General features: G+C 43.9%; 2 protein-coding genes across 4 annotated transcripts in view; both read right to left on the reverse strand.

Moving 5' to 3' along the window:
• Positions 1–13,969, reverse strand: part of Trpc3 (transient receptor potential cation channel subfamily C member 3) — a 62,307-nt gene extending 48,338 nt beyond the window's left edge. The window contains exon 1 of one of the 3 annotated variants that reach the window (XM_031376634.1): positions 13,603–13,969. In XM_031376634.1, the coding sequence (XP_031232494.1) occupies positions 13,603–13,781 (179 nt within the window). In that variant the 5' untranslated portion in view covers positions 13,782–13,969. Of the gene's footprint in view, positions 1–11,062; positions 11,078–13,602 lie in introns of those variants that run through there. The other 2 variants (XM_031376637.1, XM_031376635.1) reach the window with 2 other exon arrangements.
• On the reverse strand, positions 13,809–22,687 carry Spr (sepiapterin reductase). The gene is given in 5 exon segments (XM_031376291.1): positions 13,809–13,968; positions 22,069–22,204; positions 22,207–22,370; positions 22,423–22,469; positions 22,472–22,687. Coding segments are annotated over 5 exon segments (723 nt in total).
• Between the last annotated feature and the right edge of the window lie 981 nt (positions 22,688–23,668).

Genomic DNA, 23,668 nt, shown 5'->3' on the forward strand with positions numbered 1-23,668 from the left:
GACTGATCTGCAAGGCTGTGTTTAGGCTCCTTCACTAGGACTGCAGTGGACATCCAGAGACTTTCACTACTACAGACTGAACTCTCTCCCTCCCAGTTTTGCCTCTGGGCCCTTGGGAGACTGTGTGGGGAAAGCAGCTACCTATTTGCAAGCCAGGAAGACTCCCCACAAGAACCTGACCATGTCAGCAATCTGACCTCAGAATTCCAGGCTTTAAAACAGTCAACAACAGATGTCTGTCGAAGTCCACAGGGTCTTATTGGCACAGCCAGAATTGAATAAGACACTTTGCATTTGTTTAAAGATTTTTTTTTAAATGCTTCTTGGGATCTTTGTATTTGTACAAACATTTAAGCAGATGAAAATTTCTTCTAGAAACTATTTTTATACAGTATTGGGAACCTTCTGCTCCACTTCACTCAGAGGCAAACATACAAGCAACACTGCCTAGCTGCCGTAGCTTTCCATGGAGTCATCCGACCTCTCTAATATCGTCTCTACAACTGGGACTGAGTCCTACCTGAAGTGTGTGCTAACATGCAGACTTCCAATCTTACTCCAGAGGAGCTGATTCTACAGCTCCCCGGGGTGGGGCCCTGCAATATGCATTTTAAATGAATAATATTGGCGATTTCTGTGTATGCTAAAATAAGGGGGCTGCACCATCAACCAGCAGAACTACTCTGTATCAATGACCCTGCATTACTGGGCTTTTCGGCACTTGTCACACTGGCCCTGACAAAAGTAAAGTTGAAATGATGTGTTTGAGTGGCAAAGGCCAAGGGACATACAACCCGACATTCATTTTTTTTTTTATTGTTGTTACTACTATTTAAAATTAGATCTCTGTAAGGTTTCTGCCAGAGCAGTCTACAAAGTGCCTTTACCTTTGACCATTTAATGACACATTTTTGCTTTATCAAGAAGTGAAGCTTTTAAACGGGTTACTGAATTAAGCAGCTGAAGATATTGCCTATTATAGCATCCATTATGCCTTTTATGAAGATTCAAGTGCTGAGGCCAAGTGACTCTTGTGTATCGAGAAGCCTCCTTATGCATGAACTTTGTCTTCTTATTCTCCATGTATACTGAAGACTATTAAAGTAATTTAAATTTGAAAGCAGTACATTAACAAACACCTCTTTAGTGCCACTACTGCATGCATTCCTGAGTAGTGAGATCTTTTCTTATCATTATCTGTGGAGCACATCCCAGTGCCTGAGGAGATGAGACGCTTGCTAAGTGTCTGTGCAACAGAGCTACCTGTCTTCCCATGTACCTAAGGTTCCCTGTACAACCATCCATCTTTTTACTCTGGAATACCCAAATCCTAATGCATATCTCAAAGCACCAGTTAGACTGGGAAACCTCAGTGTCATAGATAACCCACGATTTGATCCTGCCAGCCAAACAGTCCTGACACTTCCCTTCAGAAGTGTCCTCAAGCTCACTCTGTCTCTCCATCCTTGGCTGCCCCACCCTCAGAGATTTATCAAATCACCACTGGGTTATCACAGCGGCTTTGCAACTGAAGAGGAGGCAAAGCAGGTTAGCCTTACTGAGCATCTGAGACGCATGCTGGGTTTTCAAGGTATGTTCAATTCTCCCCAACAGTGTTATGAAGAAAACATGTTTTTCCGGCCTCATAAATATGAAAATTAACCTAAAAAAATTTCCCAAGGTCATACATCCAGCCAAGTGCAAGTCTGGGAGGCAGTGGAGACTATTTTCTTTGGTGTTTCCTGGGGCCCCCAATCCTCTTTACACCCATAGTCACTCCCAGAATGGTGTCCATCAAAGACAACTGGTCTATCTAGCCACATTTTCACAGTCCTCTTCTGAGTTAATACCCCTCTAACTCACCTTCAGGAATGTCCACAGCTCCCTGTGCCCCGCCTAGCCAACCTTGCTCTCAAATCTATCTTTCTCCATCCTGCTAACGTGCAATCCCTCCTCCTCCTATACTACCAAGGCTATTTTCTAGGTGTTAAGATACATTTTTATTTTATGTTTCCAAATGCAGGGTTTTTGCCCTTGTTGAGTGAATGTCTTTCCTGCCTACAGGACAGTGAGTGTGCCACATAAAAAAGATCAAGGGAACATGCTGAGCTTTACAAGAAAAAGTAGGATTTAGGAGAAAACTTTGGGTAAAGAGAAGGTGTTCTTGGCTGAATCTTATCTATGCATTCTGCAGGACTCTCATCACAGAATGATCTCATCACATGGACAGTTCTCCCACTGCCACAGCAGAGAAGATCAAAGGGACTGGCAGGAATCACAAGTGACATGTGGATTCAGGAGGGTCAGGATGGGTGGGGTGTTTTTACCAGATTCCAGAGAGAGGGTGATGCACAGTGGGAGCTTTCTCCCACCACTCCTGACTCCCATGTTGTGTGCACTGTAAGATGAGAGCCAGGGAACCTGCATCAAAGTCAGGATGATGTCTCCAGAGTGCTGGACCACTCCGGCCGAGACAGAGGGTGCTGCAGACACCAGGGACATCAGCTATATTCCATCAGAGAGGGAGCACTTTTTCCTCACAAAGCAAATCAGCCAAGATTAAGTTCCTTCCACTGATAAGAAATACCCAAGTGAGTACTGGCCCAGAGACCAGAAAGGGCCACAGGCTCTCAACATTGGACGTTAAAGCCCATCACCACAATAACAGCCAAACTAGCAAGAGAAGGTGCTTCATTGAACAAAGTGGAGGGCATAGCTTTCATCTGTCTAAGAATGTCTGCTGAGGTCCCCAGAGACAGAAAAGTCTACCCCTGGTGTCCACACAAGAGCAGGGGAAGAGATGACTTCCTGAGAGTATGGAAAAATCATCCAAAGAAGGTTTTCACTATAGCATCAAACAGCTAAATGAGGCCGGCTTTGCAGCATCTTCGACGCTTGCTCACAGACAGGGTGCAGAAGGGCCATGCAGGTTTGAATCTCTCCAGAGACTGGAAGGAGACTCAGGAAGTAAAAGCACTTATGCTCTGGCTCAGAATACAGAAAGACACTGCCCTAGCTGGCCGAATTCCTGTGTGATATAGAGCAGATCTCTCCCTGTCAGCTCACGGAACTGCTTAATTGCTTAATTAACTTAATTGCTTAATTTATTGATTGCTTAATTCACTTGCTGAATAAATATCTGTTTAGTAAGCAATGAAAACAAAACAAAACAACCTTAAGACTTATTTACACCGCATATTGTATATTGGGTTATTTTGTCTCTTGTATTCAGCTGGTTGAAGACATAAGGCAAAGCTCTGCTCATCTAAGCTGTTGATTGACTTTTTGACTCTGTTATACCAGCTTCTGGAATGTTCCTCGTGTTGTTGCTTCCATCCCTACACATCTCAATTCTGTCATCCATCAATTTAGATCCTTTCTCTGGCCACTGTCCAGAGCACATTGTATCTTAAGATAGAGGGAGCCTCTGTGACCAGCAAAATTCTGTTCTTTCTGAGATGTGAGGGTGAGGTCTTTGATCCTTTCTGCAAGTGCTCTTTTTTGTTTGTTTGTTCATTTGTTTGTTTTTGAGACAGGGTTTCTCTGTGTAGCCCTGGCTGTCCTGGAACTTACTCTGTAGACCAGGCTGGCCTCAAACTCAGAAATCCACCTGCCTCTGCCTCCCAAGTGCTGAGATTAAAGGCGTGCACCACCACTGCCCGGCCTGCAATTGCTCTTGACCACCCAAGCCTGAACCTCTGTAATATGGATAAGTTCATAAACTAGATGACTTTATTTTCCTCCTTGACTTCTGTCTCTTGGATCATTCTCTTGGGTGGTATGTGTGTCCACAAACTTGATAGAAATAGTGTGCTCTACATTTATTTTCAACTTCTTATGTCATCTCTAAAGGCCTAGAATGGTCCAGTCAATGTTCAATACTAGACATTATTCAACAATCAACACAAAAATGCATCATGAAGCAGCCACTATGTTATTTGTGGTATTGGAGACAGTGGTGTGGGAAGCTGCAGGCTCTGACAAAGGAACTAAATATCAGCAATGAAATGTCAAAAACCAGAGGATCCGTAGTCCTCCTAGCAAGCAGTGCCTGCCAATCAATTTAGCCACTGCTGGAATATCTAACATATTTTTTCCCAGCATGTCTACATATATGTAGAAGAAGAGAAGAAAGAGCTCAACAGCGCTCTCCTAAATTTTTATCTCTTCACAGATGTGATCGGGGAAGGGAAGTAGTACACCCCTAAGTGTATCAGTACCACTACATGTGAGTCTACAAGCACCGACACACACCACATATCACAGATCATCAACACTGTAACAACCAAACCAGCAATAGAGAAGTCTCCATGTAACAAAGAAAAGGGCGTAGTTTTCATCTACAGAGACTCCCATGTAGTGCTGGAGAGACGGCGTAGCAGGTAAAGGCGCTTGCTGACAAGCTGACAAGTTTGAGTCTCTGGACCCATGTAGTGAAGGAAGAGAACTGGCTCTGGTAAGTTATTTTCTCAACTCCATAGCCTTTCCCTGTCAAATGCTACAAAAAAAGATTCCCATGCCACACATTTAAGATGTAGAGATTTCCACACTTACCAGACCCGAAGGATAGTTGGGTCTCTATAGTGGAGGGTCCTCAACTTTCTGCTGGTCTGAATTACATCAGATTTTTTTTTTTTGACATGGTCTTACTGTGTAATTCTGGCTGGTCTAGAGCTCACTGTACAGACCTGGCTGGCTTTGAATTAACATAGACTTACCTGCCTGTAACTCGCAAGTGCTGGGATTAAAGTATATATACCACCATACCTGGTCCTCATTCAGAATTAGTAATGTATAAAAGCCTTTTAGGTGTATCTTAACTATGAGGGACAAGAAGCTATTGAATAGCGGAGGGGGAGCTCAGGTCTCCCGCCTTTCTCCTGCCTTTCTCACTTCCCCCTCGTCTTCTGAAGCATGATGCTATTCATCCAGACTCTGAGCAGCTAAAACTAGACAAAGCAAAAAGAAACTGAGTGGTTTGCTGTTACCTCCAAAGCCCACAGGGAACAGAAGAGGATGCTCCAGCCATTTCCCACTTGATTCTCTCCAGCCATTTCCCACCTGATTCTTAGGGATGTTTCTCAAATATGTCTGCTCATGAAGGCATCAGGCAACACATTCTAGAGTGTACATATCTGTTTTCTGGAGTGCATCTGTGCCTAAGGCCATCAAACCAACTTTTGTAATATTGTATGTCTGTCCATTTTCATGCCTGTCTCAAGGATTCAGTAACTTCCCGAGGAGCACAGACTGCCTCTTTGCCCATATGCCTGGCTGTCACATACCATGCAGTGCACCTGCTGATATATGGGTGCACACATGGCACCAACACTAACTGCTACGTCTGAGGACTCAAGGATCAGGGACTTTCCCCTCAGATACAAAGAATGCCCTTAGTCACATATGACGGAATGTACAAGTAATGGTAACTTTTCAATAAAAGGGATATAATGAATGCATTAATGAAAATTAATAATTAATCATTAAAGTCGTGTAAACAACCACTCTTTCAACCAACTCTTCAATTTTAGATTTCTGCTTAATTATATCTAATCCTTAGATACACACTCCAGCCCAGCATTTCCAAGTTAGATGTCTTTTGATTTTTATCTTACATAAAGTATGTCTTACTAGGAAAATCAGAAAGTAAATAGGGGTATATCATAAAATTGAGAATTTCTCATGGGACTGATGAGATAGCTCAGTGGGTAAGAGCACTGACTGCTCTTTTGAAGGTCCTGAGTTCAAATCCCAGCAACCACATGGTGGCTCACAACTACCCGTAATGAGATCTGATGCCCTTTTCTGGTGTGTCTAAAGACAGCTACATTGTACTTCTGTATAATAATAAATAAATCTTTGCCCTGAGTGAGCAGGGACGGAGCGAGCGGGGTTAACCTGAGCAAGCAGAGATCCTAAAATTCAATTCCCAACAGCCACATGAAGGCTTACAACCATCTGTACAGCTACAGTGTACTCATATACATAAAATAAATAAATATTAAAAAAGAGTTTCTCATGATTAATTAATAATTTAGACTTCCTTATAAAAATAGATTCATTTTCAGGATAGCATTTAAGACAGACTCAAGATAATAAAGAAAAAATTAGTATGAATTTAGTATAAATAGAGTAGGAATGGAGACAAAATGAACTGAAAGGACAAAAATCTACTGACTAAAGAGAATCTCATATTTGGCTACTTAAATATTAATTGTCACTAATTAATTCTGTATGCCTAGTCTCTCTTTTCTTTTCTTTTCTTTTCTTTTCTTTTTTAATGAGAAGCAGAGAGACCTGGCTTTCTCTCATGAATGCCCATGTCCAAAGCCTGAAGCCTGGCATTCTCAGCTGTCTGTCCACTCTACCTCATCAGCCTGCACTCTGCACTTCATCAGAGAATTCAAATCACCATCTTTATTTGATGAAATATATCTAGAGATGCAAAATTGGAGTAAAAAAAAATCACCGAGGTTAAGGTCTTAACAGGATGTACATCTGTGGGCATTAAAAAATCATTAAAACCCCTCTAGTATCAAGTATTCCTTATGCTTACGTTTGAATGCAGAGGGTAGGCAAGGATTCTCTAGAGAGCTTGTTTGTTGGTTGGTTTGTTTTGTTTTTGAGACATGGTATTTCCTATGTACCCCAGTTTCAAACTCATAGTGATTCTCCTGCCTCAACCTCCTGAATGCTGAAATTACATGTATAAGTCACTATGCCAAGCTTAGTTTTCTCTTAATAGAATTTCTAACTAGGTAATTGTAGTTAAACATCCCTGACCTAGATGCTAAATTAAAGGCATAGTGCTATAAGAGGCCTAATTATTCTCCTAATGATTCTGTTGCTTCCCTTCTGTACTAATGTGAAGTCAGCCACCCCCAGTCCATCCCTCTGCCGAAGGCTAGACTCCCTGGTGTTCACCCTGCACTGACACTGGTTGGACTCTCCCACTTACAGTAATATTGACATATGTTAAGGGCAATCTGAAGTTGGCTGAGAAGCCAGAGCATTCTCCTCAGATAGAAGTGTGTGCAGGCCTCACTCCCATGCAAGGTGTTTATGTTCCTGAAGAGCCAGGATGGTTCAGGAGTTCTGCCAACAGTTTTCCTCCCCCAACACATTTACCATGTTGTTTTATTGTCTAATTGTAAACCAGGTTATGGTTTATGGGAAAGCTTAATAGCTAAGAATAACTTTAATGATGAGAGGAGAGAATGAAATACTTAATATCCCATTACAGGAATGAAAAACTTTACACCTCCACCTTCAAAGCATGGGCAGAGTCGGACTGGGACCCACCACCTCTGTTGTGCTGGGGTAAGAGATGGCAGTAACTCTTGGCAGGGTCACTTTCGTTTGAGAGGTCCTCTTTCCTCCTTTGCCCTGGCCCTGGTCCTCCTATTACCTCATAAGTGTTCTGAAGTTGATCTGCCATCAGTAGCTGAGTTGCGATGATGATTTAATTGGATCTCATAAATGAGTTAATACTAATTAATAGTTTCCTATATTGTTCCCTGGGGTAAATTTATTTTAAAATGTCTTTGAGAAAGAGATAAATCTGTTAACTAAAGGAGGCCACAGCATAAACAGCACAGCCCTGGGAACCTATGTCAGATGACCTGGGACCACTGTGACTTAGATATCTAGTTGTAGCTTCAGTTTCTTCATCTGTAAAAGAAGGCAAGGGACATGGCGTCCATCGCAAACATGAGTCTTCTCTTCAGAATACTCTGTATTGTGCAGTTCTGAGGATGGTAGGGGTGGGGACTTGCGGGTCCCATATCACTGTGAAGGCGATTATTCACCTGCTTGCTTAGAATAGTCAGGACTATAAACATCTTCCTCCTTTAGTCTCAGCTGTGTCTTAAATGATAACCATCAGCATGTAAGTAAACAAAACACCACCACAGAGATACTTGGTTTCAAGCAAAGGAATAAAAGGCTTTCTTATCCCTATTTTCTCCAAAATTCCTCTGTGGTCAGGACAATAAAGAATAATAATGCAAAGCCCATAAAAAACGAGAGACATTTGTACTCCAAGCCAAGGTATATGAAGATGCTAAGGAGAGAGGTCAGAGAATAGCTCATTACTTAAACAAAAAGCAGGTGTCCAGACAGAGCACATCAGGGAGCAGGTTGGTCTGCTCTCTCCACTGGCAGGGAAGGTCTGGAAGTTAAAGAAACTGAAAATCAGGCTGTATCTTAAAATGAGTGACTTGCTGAAGTCTAGATCAGGAGTAGGTAGAAGTGCTCCCCTAGACCCTGAACCCCAGCACAATCAAATGACAACCCTTCCACTCTTCTGTGAAAGAGAGAACATGGCCTCTCTGGAGACAGAAACAGACAAGCAGACATGGGTTTCCTGGAGCAGGTGTCAATCATCAGGAATTTCTGCCCACTCTATAAGAGTAGCAGGAGTTTTTTGTTGTTGTTGTTTTGTTTTGTTTTTTATCATTTTCTAGTTTCTCCCTCCCTGAAATATAATTTTTAAAAAAGACACCCCCAAATAAGAAAAATTTGCTACAAAAAGGGAATGTGTCTAAAAAAAGAGGGAGAGGAAAAGAAAAGAGGAACATGCATAAGAAAGGAGGTCTTAGAAATAAAGGTTTTGTTTATTTATTTATTTATTTATTTATTTATTTATTTATTTAAAGTGGCTAGTTAGGCCTTGGGGGTGAAGCTTGGTACAAATGCATGTCTTTAGCATGCATAAGACCCTCAGTTTACTCCCCAGACCCTATACCTGGGATTTCTTGTGAAGAATAATGTAAAAGATAAGTATGGGAAGGCAGAAGAGAAGAGATAGGAAAAGTAGAGCAGTCTAGGAAATCTACTGTTAAAATCATTGGGATTCTCAAAAGAATTAGAGAAGGAAGACTGAAAAGAGTGATTAAGAAACAGGACAAGAACAAAAGAATCACGTCAGAAAGTAGTGCAAGAAAATATCCCAGAACAAAGGGACACCAGCTCCAGGTCAGGGGTGTCACCACGATCCTGTTCAGCAGTGAAAGTAGCCCCCTCCCCCAATGTGCAGCCCCCTCCCCCAATGAGCAGCCCCAGAAGAGAATAGATAAAGGGGCCACTTAAAAAGCTTCCTAAGAAAAGGAAACTTAAAGGCCACATGCAAAGTCTGAGAAATCTAGAAGGTATATTTTCAGGAAACCATTCTCAGTTGGAGACTGTAGAAGACTTAGCTAAAGATCCAAAACCCAAATGTGACAAATAGTTATTTCAAGGAAACTATGTAATTATAAAAGAAATGTCACTTTATTAGACTATTTGTTAGTTCTAAGTAATATGGTCACAAGGTTAAATAATGAAGATCTTAAGATGTTGGCCAGAAATTGTAACAAATCATGTTGTGGAAGATGAGGGGAGAATAAGAATATGTGAGCAAAACTTCTCAAGATTTCTGACAGTCCCTCAATGATACGTGTATCAAAATGTCATTACATGACGGAGCTGAAAGTGGGGTGGAGAAGCAGAGTGGACAGGAGAAAGCGAGGGCTGACAGAACATGTGGGGACCACTGCTCATAAAAGCCTTTAGTGTCCTAACATCCAAAGCTATGTTTGTGTGTTGCTTTGACCCTGTATAAAAATAATTTGAAACAAACTAACAAAATGACAACTCTGTACCCCACATAATGAAATTGTGCCCCTGGAGCATGAATCTGATGATATAATGAGAAGTGTCAAATTACTAAGGATCTCAAGTTCTGGGCTGCTCTGTGCTTTACTTGAAAATTAAACAAGGAATTTTCCTTGCAAGAAAATCTGCCTCTTCCTTTATAACACCAGTCAGATTTTTCCTGCCAGTCCAGAGAGATTCAATAGTCACTTGAGAACTGAGTTCTCCTCCAGCGGTAGAAAGGAGGTGTTACTTACAATCTGATATCTAAACCTATTCATATGATGGATCCTTATTCTATAGCCAAACCAACCCCCAGAAACCTACATGTAACTAGGCAGCTTGGCATCTGAAGCACTGTGTCCTCAGACCACCCTTTCAAACAGCTGAGCATCAACAGCTGACTGTGCCTTGCTTAGGAGCTTTTGGAAATTATGTTGCTGTGTGTGTCGATTTCCTCATTTATCAATGACAGTGACAAATCCTGTTCTATGAAGCTGTGATTCAACCAGAGTATACATAAACAGAAACTGTTGTTTTCATTATAACTGACATTTGGCACAGAGCCCTCTTTTCTAGAAGTCTGCCTCTATAGACAAAGCATTCTGAGAATTACAATACCTTTGCCGATATTTGTTCACATATACCAGATTGACTTGTCTTTACAGTAGATGCACAAATGTCTGTTGTCTCGAGTTTTTGCTATGATTCTGTCAATTTTCCACTTTCCTGAAATTCTCTAGGCAGCCCAGAGTTAGTGCCACCCTGCCCTCGATCGTCTCCCCCTACCCCCTTCCTTCAAGACACTTTCCTCTTCAGGATCCCTCTGTTTTTCTTGAATGGTCCTTTGGACAATCTAATGTGAGCATACAATGCCTCAACAAGTCCACCAGACAGCAAGGTCTCTCCTTCTCCTGAGTTCCAGCCTGGAATTTCCATCTCTTGGTGGACACCATGAGAATCACCTGACAACTCAGGATTCTCACAGCCCTTTTCCTCTCAACAATGGCCTCAACAGTCCTGGGTAGAATACCCCGACTCTCCCTAATCCAGCTTCTTTTAAAAACGATTCATGCAAAGTGCACTAAAAACCAACCAAACAAGCAAATCCAATCCCATAGATTTTAATTGCGTGTTCTCTCTCCCAGTCTCCTTCTATCTCAAGCTTAGCTCTGATAGCTACAGCATCCTCCTAATCCATTCTCTCCTATTCTGTCAACAGCCACTTCAGTGCACACTACACCGAGTGACTTTAATCACATCACTTCCACTTTTAAACAACCAAAGGCTCCCTACTGCCAAATCTTGACACATGAGACCTTTTGCATTGATGTCCAGCCAGAATCAAAATGCCTCCAAACCCTATGCTCTTCTTCTCCTCACACTCTATGCTCCAACTAGACTCAGCTGAGATGTTCCTGAAACATACCTGGCATTTTGAGAGATGGAGCTTGAAATAATTACCCATTTTGTGTCATCCTAAGAGTCCTTCTAGCTCATGTTGGTTTCTTTAATTTCTTCACAAACAAATAACCTTGTCTCCTGTTGTCCTTGGCTTTTCACAGCTCTATTTTCAGAGTAATAGTTTTGTCATAGCGATAGCATCATTGTCCAGTTCCAGCATCTTTGTCACTCTCCCTCAAAGAGGAAAGCTTCGTTCCTTGTCTTTGTGAGTTGTTGTATCATGCCTACACTTTGCACAAGTCTCCTTGAGAATTGCCTTTGAACTGGAACTCACGAGAACACACCTCTAGACCTTTCCATATTTATCAGATGCACTTAATGATTGAAAACTTCCTGAATGAGGTCCTCTCTGATGATGCCATTTGGTGCTAGTCTGTAAGCATTAGAGATAGATAGAGGTGTTTTGTTTGAGTCAATGGTTGAGTCAAGAGTCTTACCAAAGGACAGAGGCATATCATATGTGACTTAACAGAGAGCATTCATTCCTCTTCTGCCCATCCAAATTCCCAAGTGAAAGTCTGGAACGTGGACCAAACAAATAAGCAACTGAATGTGTGTTGTGTGTGTGTTTCTGTGTATGTGTGTTTGTGTGCGCACTCACGTGTGATTCTGTTACTAACTAGAAGAGGGATTATGAGTGGAGAGAAGAAATCTTCATGGAAGAGGGAAAAATAGTAATGGAATCCATCCAATATGTAAAGGGAGGAAACTAGGAAAAGGAAGAGAAGCAGAGGAGGGGGACTGCACAGGAAAGAGTAGTGGGAGATGAGAGGATGGTAAAGAAGGTAAGATACTAAGAGGAAACACATTACTTGTAAGCTAACCTACAACATTAACAACAGGACTTGAAAAGGTCCTGTTCTTAGGATTCTGCTGAGTATTAAGCTCAGCCATGCCACTGCAGTCACTGAATGTGACTCTGCTAAGTCGTTGACTGGCCATGCCACTCTGACTCCAAGGCTGTCCCGCTCATCCTTAAACAGTGATGCAGAGACACTGTGGCTTTACTCTACTCAACACAATAGGAGGAACGGAACTACTCTCTGCTGCTGGTAGCAAGCCAGCCTCTGATGTCACCAAGTGTCAAGTCAATGGGAAGAGAATGATCCATGAAGTGACTAGTCCTCTCGACCTTAAAAAATAAGGAACACACACTTGTTGCATGGTGTAAAGTCAGCAGATGTGGGGTAGGAGTGATCTCAGCAGTCAGGTAGTGGGCCTCTGGTAGAACCCACTCCTGAGCTTTGTGGAACTGACTTCAAAGTTCAGAAGGGAGAGCCATAAGTTCGAATCCACCCTACTTCCACAGATAATTAAGTTCCCTATGTACCAGTTATTTAAAGCAATAGGAGAATTTCATAAAAATCAGGATACTATACAAGTGCATAAAACCCAGCTCATGGGTTTTATGGAAACATAAAGAAAAAATGGATAATCTTCTGAAACTTTAGAGGATGGAAGTGAGCCGACAGGGATGTACTCCCAAAGGATGAGCCTTCTCTCCATTTCCTGGGCCATTTCCATGTCCATTCATAGTCACCGATTTCCTTCCGGACGCGTTGCTGATTTGAAAAAAGGACCCTTCCTGAATGACTGCTGTTTATATTCCCAGCCAGCCTGTGAAGTCCAGCCTGGCCTGGCCTGAGTTCTCCACCCATCCAACCTCCCCAAGCCACGGACCCGGCAGCCGATAGACTTTGTGCAGCAGGCGGCGCTGCAGAGCCTATCCCTGGACAGGAAAGCCACCTGCCCACTGGCCGAGGAGCCACGACCGAAATGGGTCCCCATGTCCAAACCCCTTCCTCTCAGAACACCCTTTTCCCCTCACGCGCAGCGCATCGCCAAGGAAAGTAGAGCAGCACCCTCTGCATCGTTGCCTCCGGAAGCTGGCCGGGCGCTGTATTGTTCGAATGAACAGGTTCTTTTCTCAGTCATTTGGTTGCTAACTGCTACTTTTGCAGAGAGGAAAAGAGAGGCAAGCAGAGGTGCGCAGAAGGAAGAAGTCAGAACTGGAGGGAAGGGGAAAGAGCCGCTGGCCCTGAGCCTTCTGGGACCCATCATCCAAGTTGGCCCTAAGCGACTGACTGTCAGAGCCTGTGCCCTCGGGTTTGGGTGTGAGCTCGCACACTGTCGGGGAAGCTTTCGTCCCACTCAGTGCACCCCGCACTGCACTGTGCCCCACAGAGCCCCGCTCCCGGTCCTCCACCCTGGCGAGCTGGAGAGGCATAGGAGGACCCGCCCTGCGGGTCTTGTGCACACAGTATGGTCCACGACCACTGGGCAGCTACGGGTTCAGTCCAGATGTCCTAGCCCGGGTGGCCTCGCTCTCTCTCCCCGAGTCCCGCCGTCGGTGAAGGTCCGTGGCCAGTGAGTGCACGTGAGCCTGGCTGGGCCCGGCTTAGCAGAACCCGAATCCTCCTGGGAAGAGCAGCGGCGTTGCGCTCAGCCGGTCCGGATCTCGATCCCGGTCCCTCCCGCCCCGCTCGGCCGCGCTCCGGTACTCACGCGTCGGGCCCCGGGGACGGCGGTGCGCGCGGGCAGGGCGGCTCCAGCCCGCCATTGACGCCCCTCCAGCCCCGGCGGCGGCGCTGCGGCTCGGCTCCCTCGGCCTCGCCATCCTCTTCCTCCGGCGCGGGCAAGGTCACCCTCGCGGGCTCCCGGCACTTCTTGACCTTGGTGGACATAGCGGCCGAGCTCTCTGCCGCCCGCAGTCAGCAGCCCAGCCGCCCCGGGTCAAGCACCCGGGCCGCGGCGCCGGGGAAGCCCGGGCGGAGCGCACGACCTGCAGCGGAGCTTGGGGTCCGCGGCCGCGTTGCCGGCTGTGCGCGGTCTGCCGGCCCGACAGCATCGCGGCGAGACGGCGCGGTTTCCCTGCGAGAAGAGGGAGGAGGGGGGAGGGAAGAGGGGTGGGAGGAGGGGAGACCAGTCCCTCGCAGACAGCGCTGCGCAGGAATCAGACAGACCAGCAGGTGGGGAGCTGAGAAACTGCAGAAACTTCCCTCCACCCTCTCTTTACCAGAGACCCAGAACCCTCTTCATCTGTAAACACAAGTGTCCTACGGAAGGAAAAGGAATACTCGACTTGTTCAGGTTTTTTTTTTTTCTTTTCCACGCTCAGCTATCTAGACTTTCAAAGCAAAGCATTGCTAGTTCTCCATTGTCAGGCTTAGCAGAATCCACAGGGGTTTAAGTGTGGTTCCTGGGTCTCTGTGCCTCACAGCGGGTCAGTTTCTAAACGTGTGGGATGCTAACTCGAGTTCTGTACTTTTCAAGAAGCATTTTTCAAGGGAGAAAATTGTTCGGTTTTTTGTTTGTTTGTTTTTTGAGACAAGGTCTCGTTCTGTGGGCCAGGACAGCATGGAGTCAGTATCTGGCCCAGGCTGGTCCACACCTCACAGCAATCCTTCTATATCAGCCTCCGTAAATTACAGAGGCAGGTGCACATATGTGTGCTGGGATGTGAGACACCAGAGATCAAACTCTGATATTCTTCCTTAGTTAGGGTCATCCACCATGTTTTTTGAGACAGAATCTTTCGCTGGGACCTTGGGCACCTGGATTAGGATAGGCTTGGCTGTGGCCACCAAGCCACAAATCTTTCTATCTCTACCTTCCCAGCTTGTGACAACACAGCAGGCTTTAAAGAGGGTGCAGGGAATGGAACTTGCCCCCACATCCCACCTCCAATTATTTTTAAAACTGAAAGGAATGCACTTTGAAATTCAAGGCCACTTAAATTTTGGGATGAAGTTCCAGAGTATGATCAATGAGAATTCTAGGAACCAGAGAAGCTAGGTGTTGTTATTTTAATCATATCTGTTTATGCGGGATGCTGGGAATGGACCCAGGAGCCAAAGGCCTATGGTGCCTCTATCTCTGAGCTGTTCAACAGCCTGCATGCTTAGATAAACTGATTGAATTACCCCCTCTCCCTGTAAGCAAACCCAAAAGAGTATTCAAGACTTTTTGTTACTTCAGTTAGGCAGATGCCTTCTACAATGCATGCTGGGAGAATCACAGAAACACCGGCTGAGCTACCATAGGACAACTGGGGTATATTCACTTCTAACGTTGTTTAGTGGCTATTATGTTTCACTGAGAAATGATTCTTTCCAAACTCAAGACACAAAAGTAGAGAACCGCGGATCCCTTTCACTTAGCTCTTCAAACGCACGTAAAGTACTGTGGCTTTCTTGCACTGGCAGTAAGCAAGCAAATGTCTAAGGAAGCAGTGCCGTTCCCTTTGTTCCCTTCATGTGTTACTTCCTATGTAAGTGTTAATTTCCACAACTGAGTTACCAGATCTCCTTTAATTCCATCTTTGAAGGACTTCAAAGCAGACCTCCTGTGCACTTCAGTAGCTCTACCTCCAGCCAGGCTCTCTGGTTCTCCTGGCTTCTGTAGCATCCCTCTTCCCTAAGATGGATATTTCGTTCAAAGCAAGTCTGATCATGACTTTTCTCTATTAAAACAAATAAACAAACAAGCAAACAAACAAAAAACCATTGGTGACTCCTGCTTTCATTTTAAAAATTCAACCTAGGTAGGGTTTTACTGCTATGAACAGACACCATGACCAAGGCAATTCTTATAAGGACATTTAATTGGGATTGGCTTACAGGTTCAAAGGTTCAGTTCATTATCATCAAGGTGGGAGTATGGCAGCATCCACACAGGCATGAAAAAGGAGGAACTACTCCAGAAATTGGACATAGTTCTACCGGAGGACCCAGCTATACCACTCCCGGGCGTATACCCAGAAGATGCTCCAACATATCATAAGGACACATGCTCCACTATGTTCATAGCAGCCTTATTTATAATAGCCAGAAACTGGAAACAACCCAGATGTCCCTCACAGAAGAATGCATACAGAAATTGTGGTACATCTACACAATGGAGTACTACTCAGCTACTAAAAACAACGAATTTATGAAATTCTTAGGGAAATGGATGGATCTGAGGAATATCATCCTGAGTGAGGTAACCCAATCACAAAAGAACACACATCGTATGCACTCAATGATAAGTGGATATTAGCCCAGAAGTTTGGAATACAGGAAGAACAACCCACAAATCATAAGAAACTCAAGAAGAAGGAAGACCAAAAGGTGGACATTTCATTCCTTCTTAAAAGGGGTAACAAAATACCCACAGAAGTTGTTGCAGAGACTAACTATGGAACAGAGACTGAAGGAAGGGCAAGCCAGCCTAATATAGCTATCTCCTGAGAGGCTCTGACAGTACCTGACTAATACAGATGTAGAGGCTCACAGCCATCCATTGAACTGAGTACAGGGTCCCCAATGAAGGAGCTAGAGAAAGGACCAAAGGAGCTGAAGGGTTTGCAGCCCTTTAGGTCGAACAACAATATGAACTAACCAGTACCCTCAGAGCTCCTAGGGACTCAACCACCAACCAAGAACTATAAATGGTGGGACTGATTGTTCTGGCAGCATGTGTATAGTGGAGGATTGCAAAGTTGATCATCAATGGGAGGAGAGGTCCTTGGCCCTGTAAAGGTTCTGTGCCCCAGTGTAGGGGAATGCCAGGGCCAATAAGTGGGAGAGGGTGGGGTGGCAAGCATGGGGAAGGGGGAGGCAACAGGGGTTTGTTCTTGTTGTTTTTGTTTGTTTGTTTGTTTTTTGGAGGGGAAACTGGGAAAGGAGAAATCATATGACATGTAGATAAAGAAAATACCTAATAAAAAGAAACCAAAAAAAAAAAAAAAAAAAAAAAAAAAAAAAAAAAAAAAAAAAAGAAAAAAAAGAAAAGAAAGAAAGAAAGAAAAGAAAGAGAAGGAACTAAGAGTTCTACATCTTCATCTGAAGGCTGCTAGCAGAACACTTGCTTCCAGGCAGCTAGGTTGAGGGTTTTAAAGCCCACACCCCACAGTGACACACCTACTCCAACAAGGCCACACTAACTCCATGAAAGCATCACATGCAAGCCCTCTGTGAGCTGACCCTAACTCTGCAGCCTCTCCTCTTGCTCTGTATAATGGACACATCTGTATCTCCTGTCCTGTACCATCAACATGGAGGTCACTTTCCCATTTCTCTGTCTCTGTGTCATTTACCTACACTGAATGTCTTATTACTTACCTACCTTCTATTCTCCCCTAAAGAGCCGGAGAGAGGTGGCCTCTAGTCTGACAGCCTCTGATGACCATCTGGAGTCCCTAGAGAGACCGAGTCCAGTAGATCCTGAGTGTCTCTTGTGTATGAGACCCAGTCACTTGAGGTTAACTCCTTATGTGATAGTCTCCTGTTTGAACTTTGAATTCCTTATTGTTTTTGCTATTTGAAAACCCAGCTTCTGTCTTTGCCACTTAACTGAGTCCATTGTGCACAGAGTGAAGATAGAACATACTGAATGAGTTGACAAGTTCTCAGGTTCCTAAAATTTACACATCAAATTCATGACCTCGCCTTCTAAAGCTCTAGGGGTGCAGGAGTCCCAAGCACTTGTTTACAAAGTCTACCATAGCAACATTTGAAAGATGGAGTGGCTGAAAGAATCAAAATGTATTGTCTCACATCCCAGGGCTGGAAGTCTGAGTGCTAAGTGTGAGCAGACTCAGATCTTCTGTGCCCTCTCTTCTTGGCTTGTGGGGCATGAGGAGGTCTTTGCCCTGTGTCCTCACATGTCCTTCCCTCTGGCCTGTCTATTGTTCTCCTCTTCTCATGGAGGCTTCATTCATATTAGATTAGGAATCAAAATAAATGCCACCACATTTTAGCTTCTTTCTGTCTTTTAAAAACCATCTCTAATTACCACCATATTCGGAGATCCTGGGGATCAGGGCTTGAACATGTGAGTTTGGGGCCCAGACACAGGTTCGTCTGTGATACATCCTGACTTTTGTGAGCCAAGGGACTTAGTCCATCATAGGCTAACAATCCTGTTTTTGACACAGGGTCTCATGTAGCCCAGGCTGGCCTCCAACTTGATGATTTTCTGATTCTCCTACTCCAACCTCCTGAGTGCTGCGACTGTGAATGAGTGCCACCACAGCTGGATTAGGAGGTAACTGGAACCCCAACCCATGGCTTGGTGCATGCTAAACAAGCATAGACTAACTGAACTTCATCTTCTGTCAGTCTGACTTTTTTTTTTATTCTTAAGAGCTGTGGTCTTAGGCTTAAAGGAAATTTGAGGAGAGGAGAACTCAAAGAAAACAGTTCCTAGAAAAGGGAAATGAGGTTCTTTCTTGGCACAAGCCAGTTTTGTCCCGTTCCGTTTATCTGCAGAAGAGGGTCTTCCCATTGCACCATGAGTGCTGTCAGCTACCCATGGGTTCTGTAAAGTACATCTTTGCCAGAGGTGCATCCAAAACCTGTTACTTCTTTGAGGAACCAAAAATCAATATTCAAAGCCTGCAGAGTTTTCAAGTATAGACTTAGTCACTGAGGAATAAGTGAAACATAATTTTAATGTTATTTCAAATAAAATATTGATAAAAAACGGCAGCAGATGACAGTTCCCATGTTTATGCCTTGATTTCTTTTTTTATTAGATATTTTCTTTATTTACATGTTATATAATATCTCCTTTTCCAGTTTCCTTTCTGAAAAAAAAGAAAAAAAATAAATCAAAATAAAACAAAAACAAACCCCTGTTTCCACCCTCCTCCCCCTGCTCACCACACTACCCTCTCCTGCTTACTGGCCCTGGCATTCTCCTACACTGGGACATAGAACCTTCACAGGGCCAAGGGCCTCTCCTCCCATTGATGACCGACTAGGCCATCCTCTGCTACATATGCTGCTAGAGCCATGAGTCCTACCATGTCTACTCTTTGGTTGGTAGTTTAGTCCCTGGGAGCTCTGAGGGTACTAGTTACTTCATATTGTTGTTCCTCCTATGGTGCTGTAAACCCTTCAGCTCCTTGGGTCCTTTTTCTAGCTCCTTCACTGGGGACTCTGTACTCAGCCCAATGGATGGCTGTGAGCCTCCACTTCTGCATTAGTCAGGTACTGTCAGAGCCTCTCAGGAGACAGCTATATCAGGCTCCCATCAGCCAGCACTTGCTGGCATCCACAATAGTGTCTAGGTTTGATGATTGAATATGGGAAGGATTCCCAGGTGGAGCAGTCTCTGGATTCTCCTTCCTGCAGTCTCTATTCCATAGTTTGTCTCTACAACTCCTTCCATGGGTATTTTGTTCCCTTCTTTTAAGAAGAAATGAAGTATCCCCATTTTGGTCTTCCTTCTTCTTGAGTTTCTTGTAGTTTGTGGATTGTACTTTGTGTATTCTGATCTTCTGGGCTAATATCTACTTATCAGAGAGGGCATACCATGTGTGTTCTTTTGTGATTGGGTTGCCTCACTTAGGATGATATTCTCCAGATCCATCCATTTCCCTAAGAATTTCATAAATTTATTGTTTTTAATATCTGAGTAGTACTCCATTGTGTAGATGTACCACATTTTCTGTATCCATTCCTATGTTGACTGACATCTGGGTTGTTTCCAGCTTCTGGCTATTATAAATAAGGCTGCTATGAACATAGTGAATCATGTGTCCTTATTACATGTTGGAGCATCTTCTGGGTACATGACCAGGACTGGTATTGCTGGACCCTCATTTTTATGGGGAACCGCCAAACTGATTTCTGGAGTGATTTACCAGCTTGCAATCCCACCAGCAATGGGGGAGTGTTCCTCTTGTTCCACATCCTAGCCAGCATCTACTATCACCTGAGTTTTTGATCTTAGCCATTCTGACTGGTATGAGGTGGAATCTCAAGGTTGCTTTGATTTGCATTTCCCTGATGACTAAGGATGTTGAACATTTCTTTAGGTGCTTCTCAGCCATTCGGTATTCCTCAGTTGAGAATTCTTTGTTTAACTCTGTACTCCATTTTTAAATAGGGTTATTTGGTTCTCTGGAGTCTAACTTCTTGAGTTCTTTGTATATATTGGATATTAGCCCTCTATCAGATATAGGATTGGTAAAGATCTTTTCCCAATTTGTTGGTTGCTGTTTTGTCCTATTGACAGTGTCTTTTGCCTTGCAGAAGCTTTGCAATTTTATGAAGTCCCATTTGTCAATTTTTGATCTTAGAGCATAAGCTATTGGTGTTCTCTTCAGGAAAATTTCCCCTGTACCTATGTGCTCCAGGCTCTTCCCCACTTTCTTTTCTATTAGTTTCAGTGTATCTGGTTTTATGTGGAGGTCCTTGATCCACTTGGACTTGAGCTTTGTACAAGGAGATAAGAATGGATCAATTTGCATTCTTCTACATGCTAACCGCCAGTTTCCATTGGTGGAAAATGCTGTCTTTTTTTCCACTAGATGATGGCCTTAGCTCCTTTGTCAAAGATCATGTGGCCATGGGTGTGTGGGTTCATTTCTGGGTCTTCAGTTCTGTTCCATTGATCTACCTGTCTGTCATTGTACCAATACCATGCATTTTTAAATCACAATTGCTCTGTTGTACAGCTTAAGGTCCAGGATGGTGATTCCACCAGAGGTTCTTTTATTGTTGAGAATAGTTTTGGGTATCCTGGGTTTTTTGTTATTCCAGATGAATTTGAAAATTGCTCTTTCTATGTCTGTGAAGAATTGAGTTGGAATTTTGATGGGGATTACATTGAATCTGTAGATTGCCTTCGGCAAGATGGCCATTTTTACTATATTAATCCTGCCAATCCACGAACATGGGAGATCTTTCCACCTTCTGAGATCTTCAATTTCCTTTTTTCAGAGACTTGAAGTTCTTGTCAAACAGATCTTTTACTTGTTTAGTTAGCGTCACACCAAGGTATTTTATATTATTTATGACTATTGTGAATGGTGTTGTTTCCTTAATTTCTTTCTCTGCCTGTTTATCGTTTGTGTAGAGGAAGTATGCCATGATTTCTAATAACATTTTGTTTTTCTCCCCACTCCCTTTATGAGTAGAGCAAACAAATTTATTAAGGAAAAGGGTAAAAGAATTACCCAGTTGAAAGGACTCCAATGGCAGAACAGCCTATACTCTTCTGAAGATCTGTGCTACAAGGTGAGAGTGGGCAAATTTCATAGTCCCACAGGAACAAAGAAGTGCAGGCAACTAAGGGTTGCTGGGAGAGAAAGTAACCCTCTCCCAGGGATTAGCTCCCTTACCGATTGATACAAAATGTCTGTCCTGAATCCATGTACACACAAACTATGGAAATTGACTCAGGGGGTAGTTTTTATATATTTATTCATATGTACATTGTAAGTGTATATCATATATTTTAAGTATATATAAAATGTATAATGTAAATATGTATTTAAGTAACAATAATAATCAACATAACAAAGTGTCAGTTGGAGAGTGGGGTGGCAAATGAGTTGGAGGAAAGAAAGAGAGGGAGAATATGAATTCTATCTTAGTTAAAATGTATATTTTTAAAATTTCTGTGAAAGTCTTCATATCCCTTCTCCCCAACCCAACTCTTTCTTTGCATGCTTGTTCATAACACATCTGAGTAAAGACACTAGTGTTACTTCATGGGACCACATCATGAAGGCTAGATCTGGCAATTTCACCAAGGAACAAGGATTGGAGTTAGGGATAAGGTTTCAAACATATATGTCTTTCTACATTCATAATAATAGAAGTCTCACTAATTGACCTTTCTTTCTTTCCTTCTCTTTCTTTTTCTTTTAGATAACTTCATATCACTAGGTTTTTTCAAAGGTATTTTGTTTTTTATTTTAATTCATTTTTATGTGTATGGGTGTTTTATGCTACCTGCTAATCAGGCAACACTGATTACCTAAGACTGAGTATCTCTGCTTCTGACTGCTCCAACTTCTTGGGAATCTGAGTTTATTTATTTATTTTTTTCAAAGTGAGGAGTCAGCACCAGAGGGAGGGGCAATATAGTCTTTGGATTCTTTACTGAGAATTTAGGTCAGACTCCCCCTCTCCTTACCCAGCCCCCAGAAAGGTACCAGCTAGGTCTGGGGACAGCAATGTAAGTACTACCTACCTACCCTGCGCATGGCTCAGCACCCTCACGCTGGGTTCCTCGACAGCCAGGACCTGAGACAGGTACACCATGTCTCAGGTAGCCTTCCCTACACAGTGCAGACCCCAGCCCTTGAAGGGCTGCAGGGCACAGAGATAAGATGACAACCAGTCTTGCTGAGACCAGGGTTATCGGGGAAGGCATTCAGAGAGCCTGACGTCAAGCAGAGCACGGAGGTCAGGTGCAGAGCCCAGTAGTTATTCACCTCAGCTAGGTCCTTCACAGTTAGGAAGCCTTTGGAATCATCCCCAAGAGTGCCCAAAAGGCGATGAGATCAAAGCTTGCAGCCCTGGTCTGGTCAGAAGTCTCAAGCGCTTGTTGATGAGCAGCAGGCCTGCAGCCACATCTGGTCTAGGGAGGGGAGCATGCGCATGACCCACAGCAACTGCTGTCGGCTGGGTCTCAGAGCCCAGATTGGCAGCACCACTCCCAGGCCAGGCTGCTGTGCACCCAGCTCCTCCTTTATTGGTCATAGCACCTACTCACTGCGTACACTTAGGAGCAGCGCAGAGAGACAGCAACACAGCAACAGGGCTGAAGCCCAGGGTGTCCCCTTCCCCGCCCCACTCCCCATCAGCATGCGCACAATGCAGTTCAGCCTGCCACCCTCCAGGCCTCCATATCACTAGTTTTTAGAGCAGGACACACTGTTAAACTAGGAAATGCTATATATTAGAACAATTAGCCCCTAACACAGAATCTCTGAACTTACTGTGTACTAATTGTACTGGATAGTTTTATGTCAACTTACACAAGCTAAAGTCATCTGAGAGGAGGGAACCTCAATTAAGAAAAGGCCTACATAAGATCAGGTTGTCCACAACCCTATGGGGCATTTTCCTGATTGGTAATTGGTGAGGGAGGACCCAACCCATTGTGGATGGTGCTGTCCCTGTGCTGGTGGTCCTGGGTTCTGTATGAAAGCAAGCTGAGCAAGCCAATAAGCAGCACTCTTCCATGGCTTCTACATCAGCTCCTGCCTTCAGGAAACATAAGCCAAATAAACTCTTTCTTTTCCTATTTGCCTTTTGGTCGTGGTACTTCATTGTAGTCTACTACAGGTGATATCTGAGAATGGGGCAAGCTCTTCTCCAGGGTGCACCTCCACTCTTCCTCTCCATCTCTGGTAACCACTTTCGCTGACGTCATATGTCTTGAATCCTCCCGCAGAGTTGTGTCTCAGGCTGATTCAGTCCCACGGAAATTTCATGCTTCACAGTGGCCTTGGCAGGTCCATTAGTGCAGGTCATTCTTAGCCGTCAAAGGGAAGACATCTTCTCCAGATGCTCACTCACACGCATAAATGCCTAAAGGGTTTACGTTTTTCCTCCGTAGGGTAGAAATCCTAGCTATGTGGTGAATGAAGGAAAGGGTCATCCACTTTATGTGCAGAGCTCCTCTGGTCCTCCTCTGTGCTGGCTGATGCTGTTGCTGTGACAGTTGTCCTTCATCTCTGGCCTGGGAGCTTTGATCTGTGTGCCACCACCTGAGAAATTGTGAGTGTTTCTCTCATTAACTTACAAGCAAGGGGGAAATCCAGAAGCTTTATAGCTTTGGAGGA

The sequence above is a fragment of the Mastomys coucha genome, unplaced genomic scaffold, assembly GCF_008632895.1.
Source record: "Mastomys coucha isolate ucsf_1 unplaced genomic scaffold, UCSF_Mcou_1 pScaffold17, whole genome shotgun sequence".
NCBI classification, from domain to species: Eukaryota; Metazoa; Chordata; class Mammalia; order Rodentia; family Muridae; genus Mastomys; species Mastomys coucha.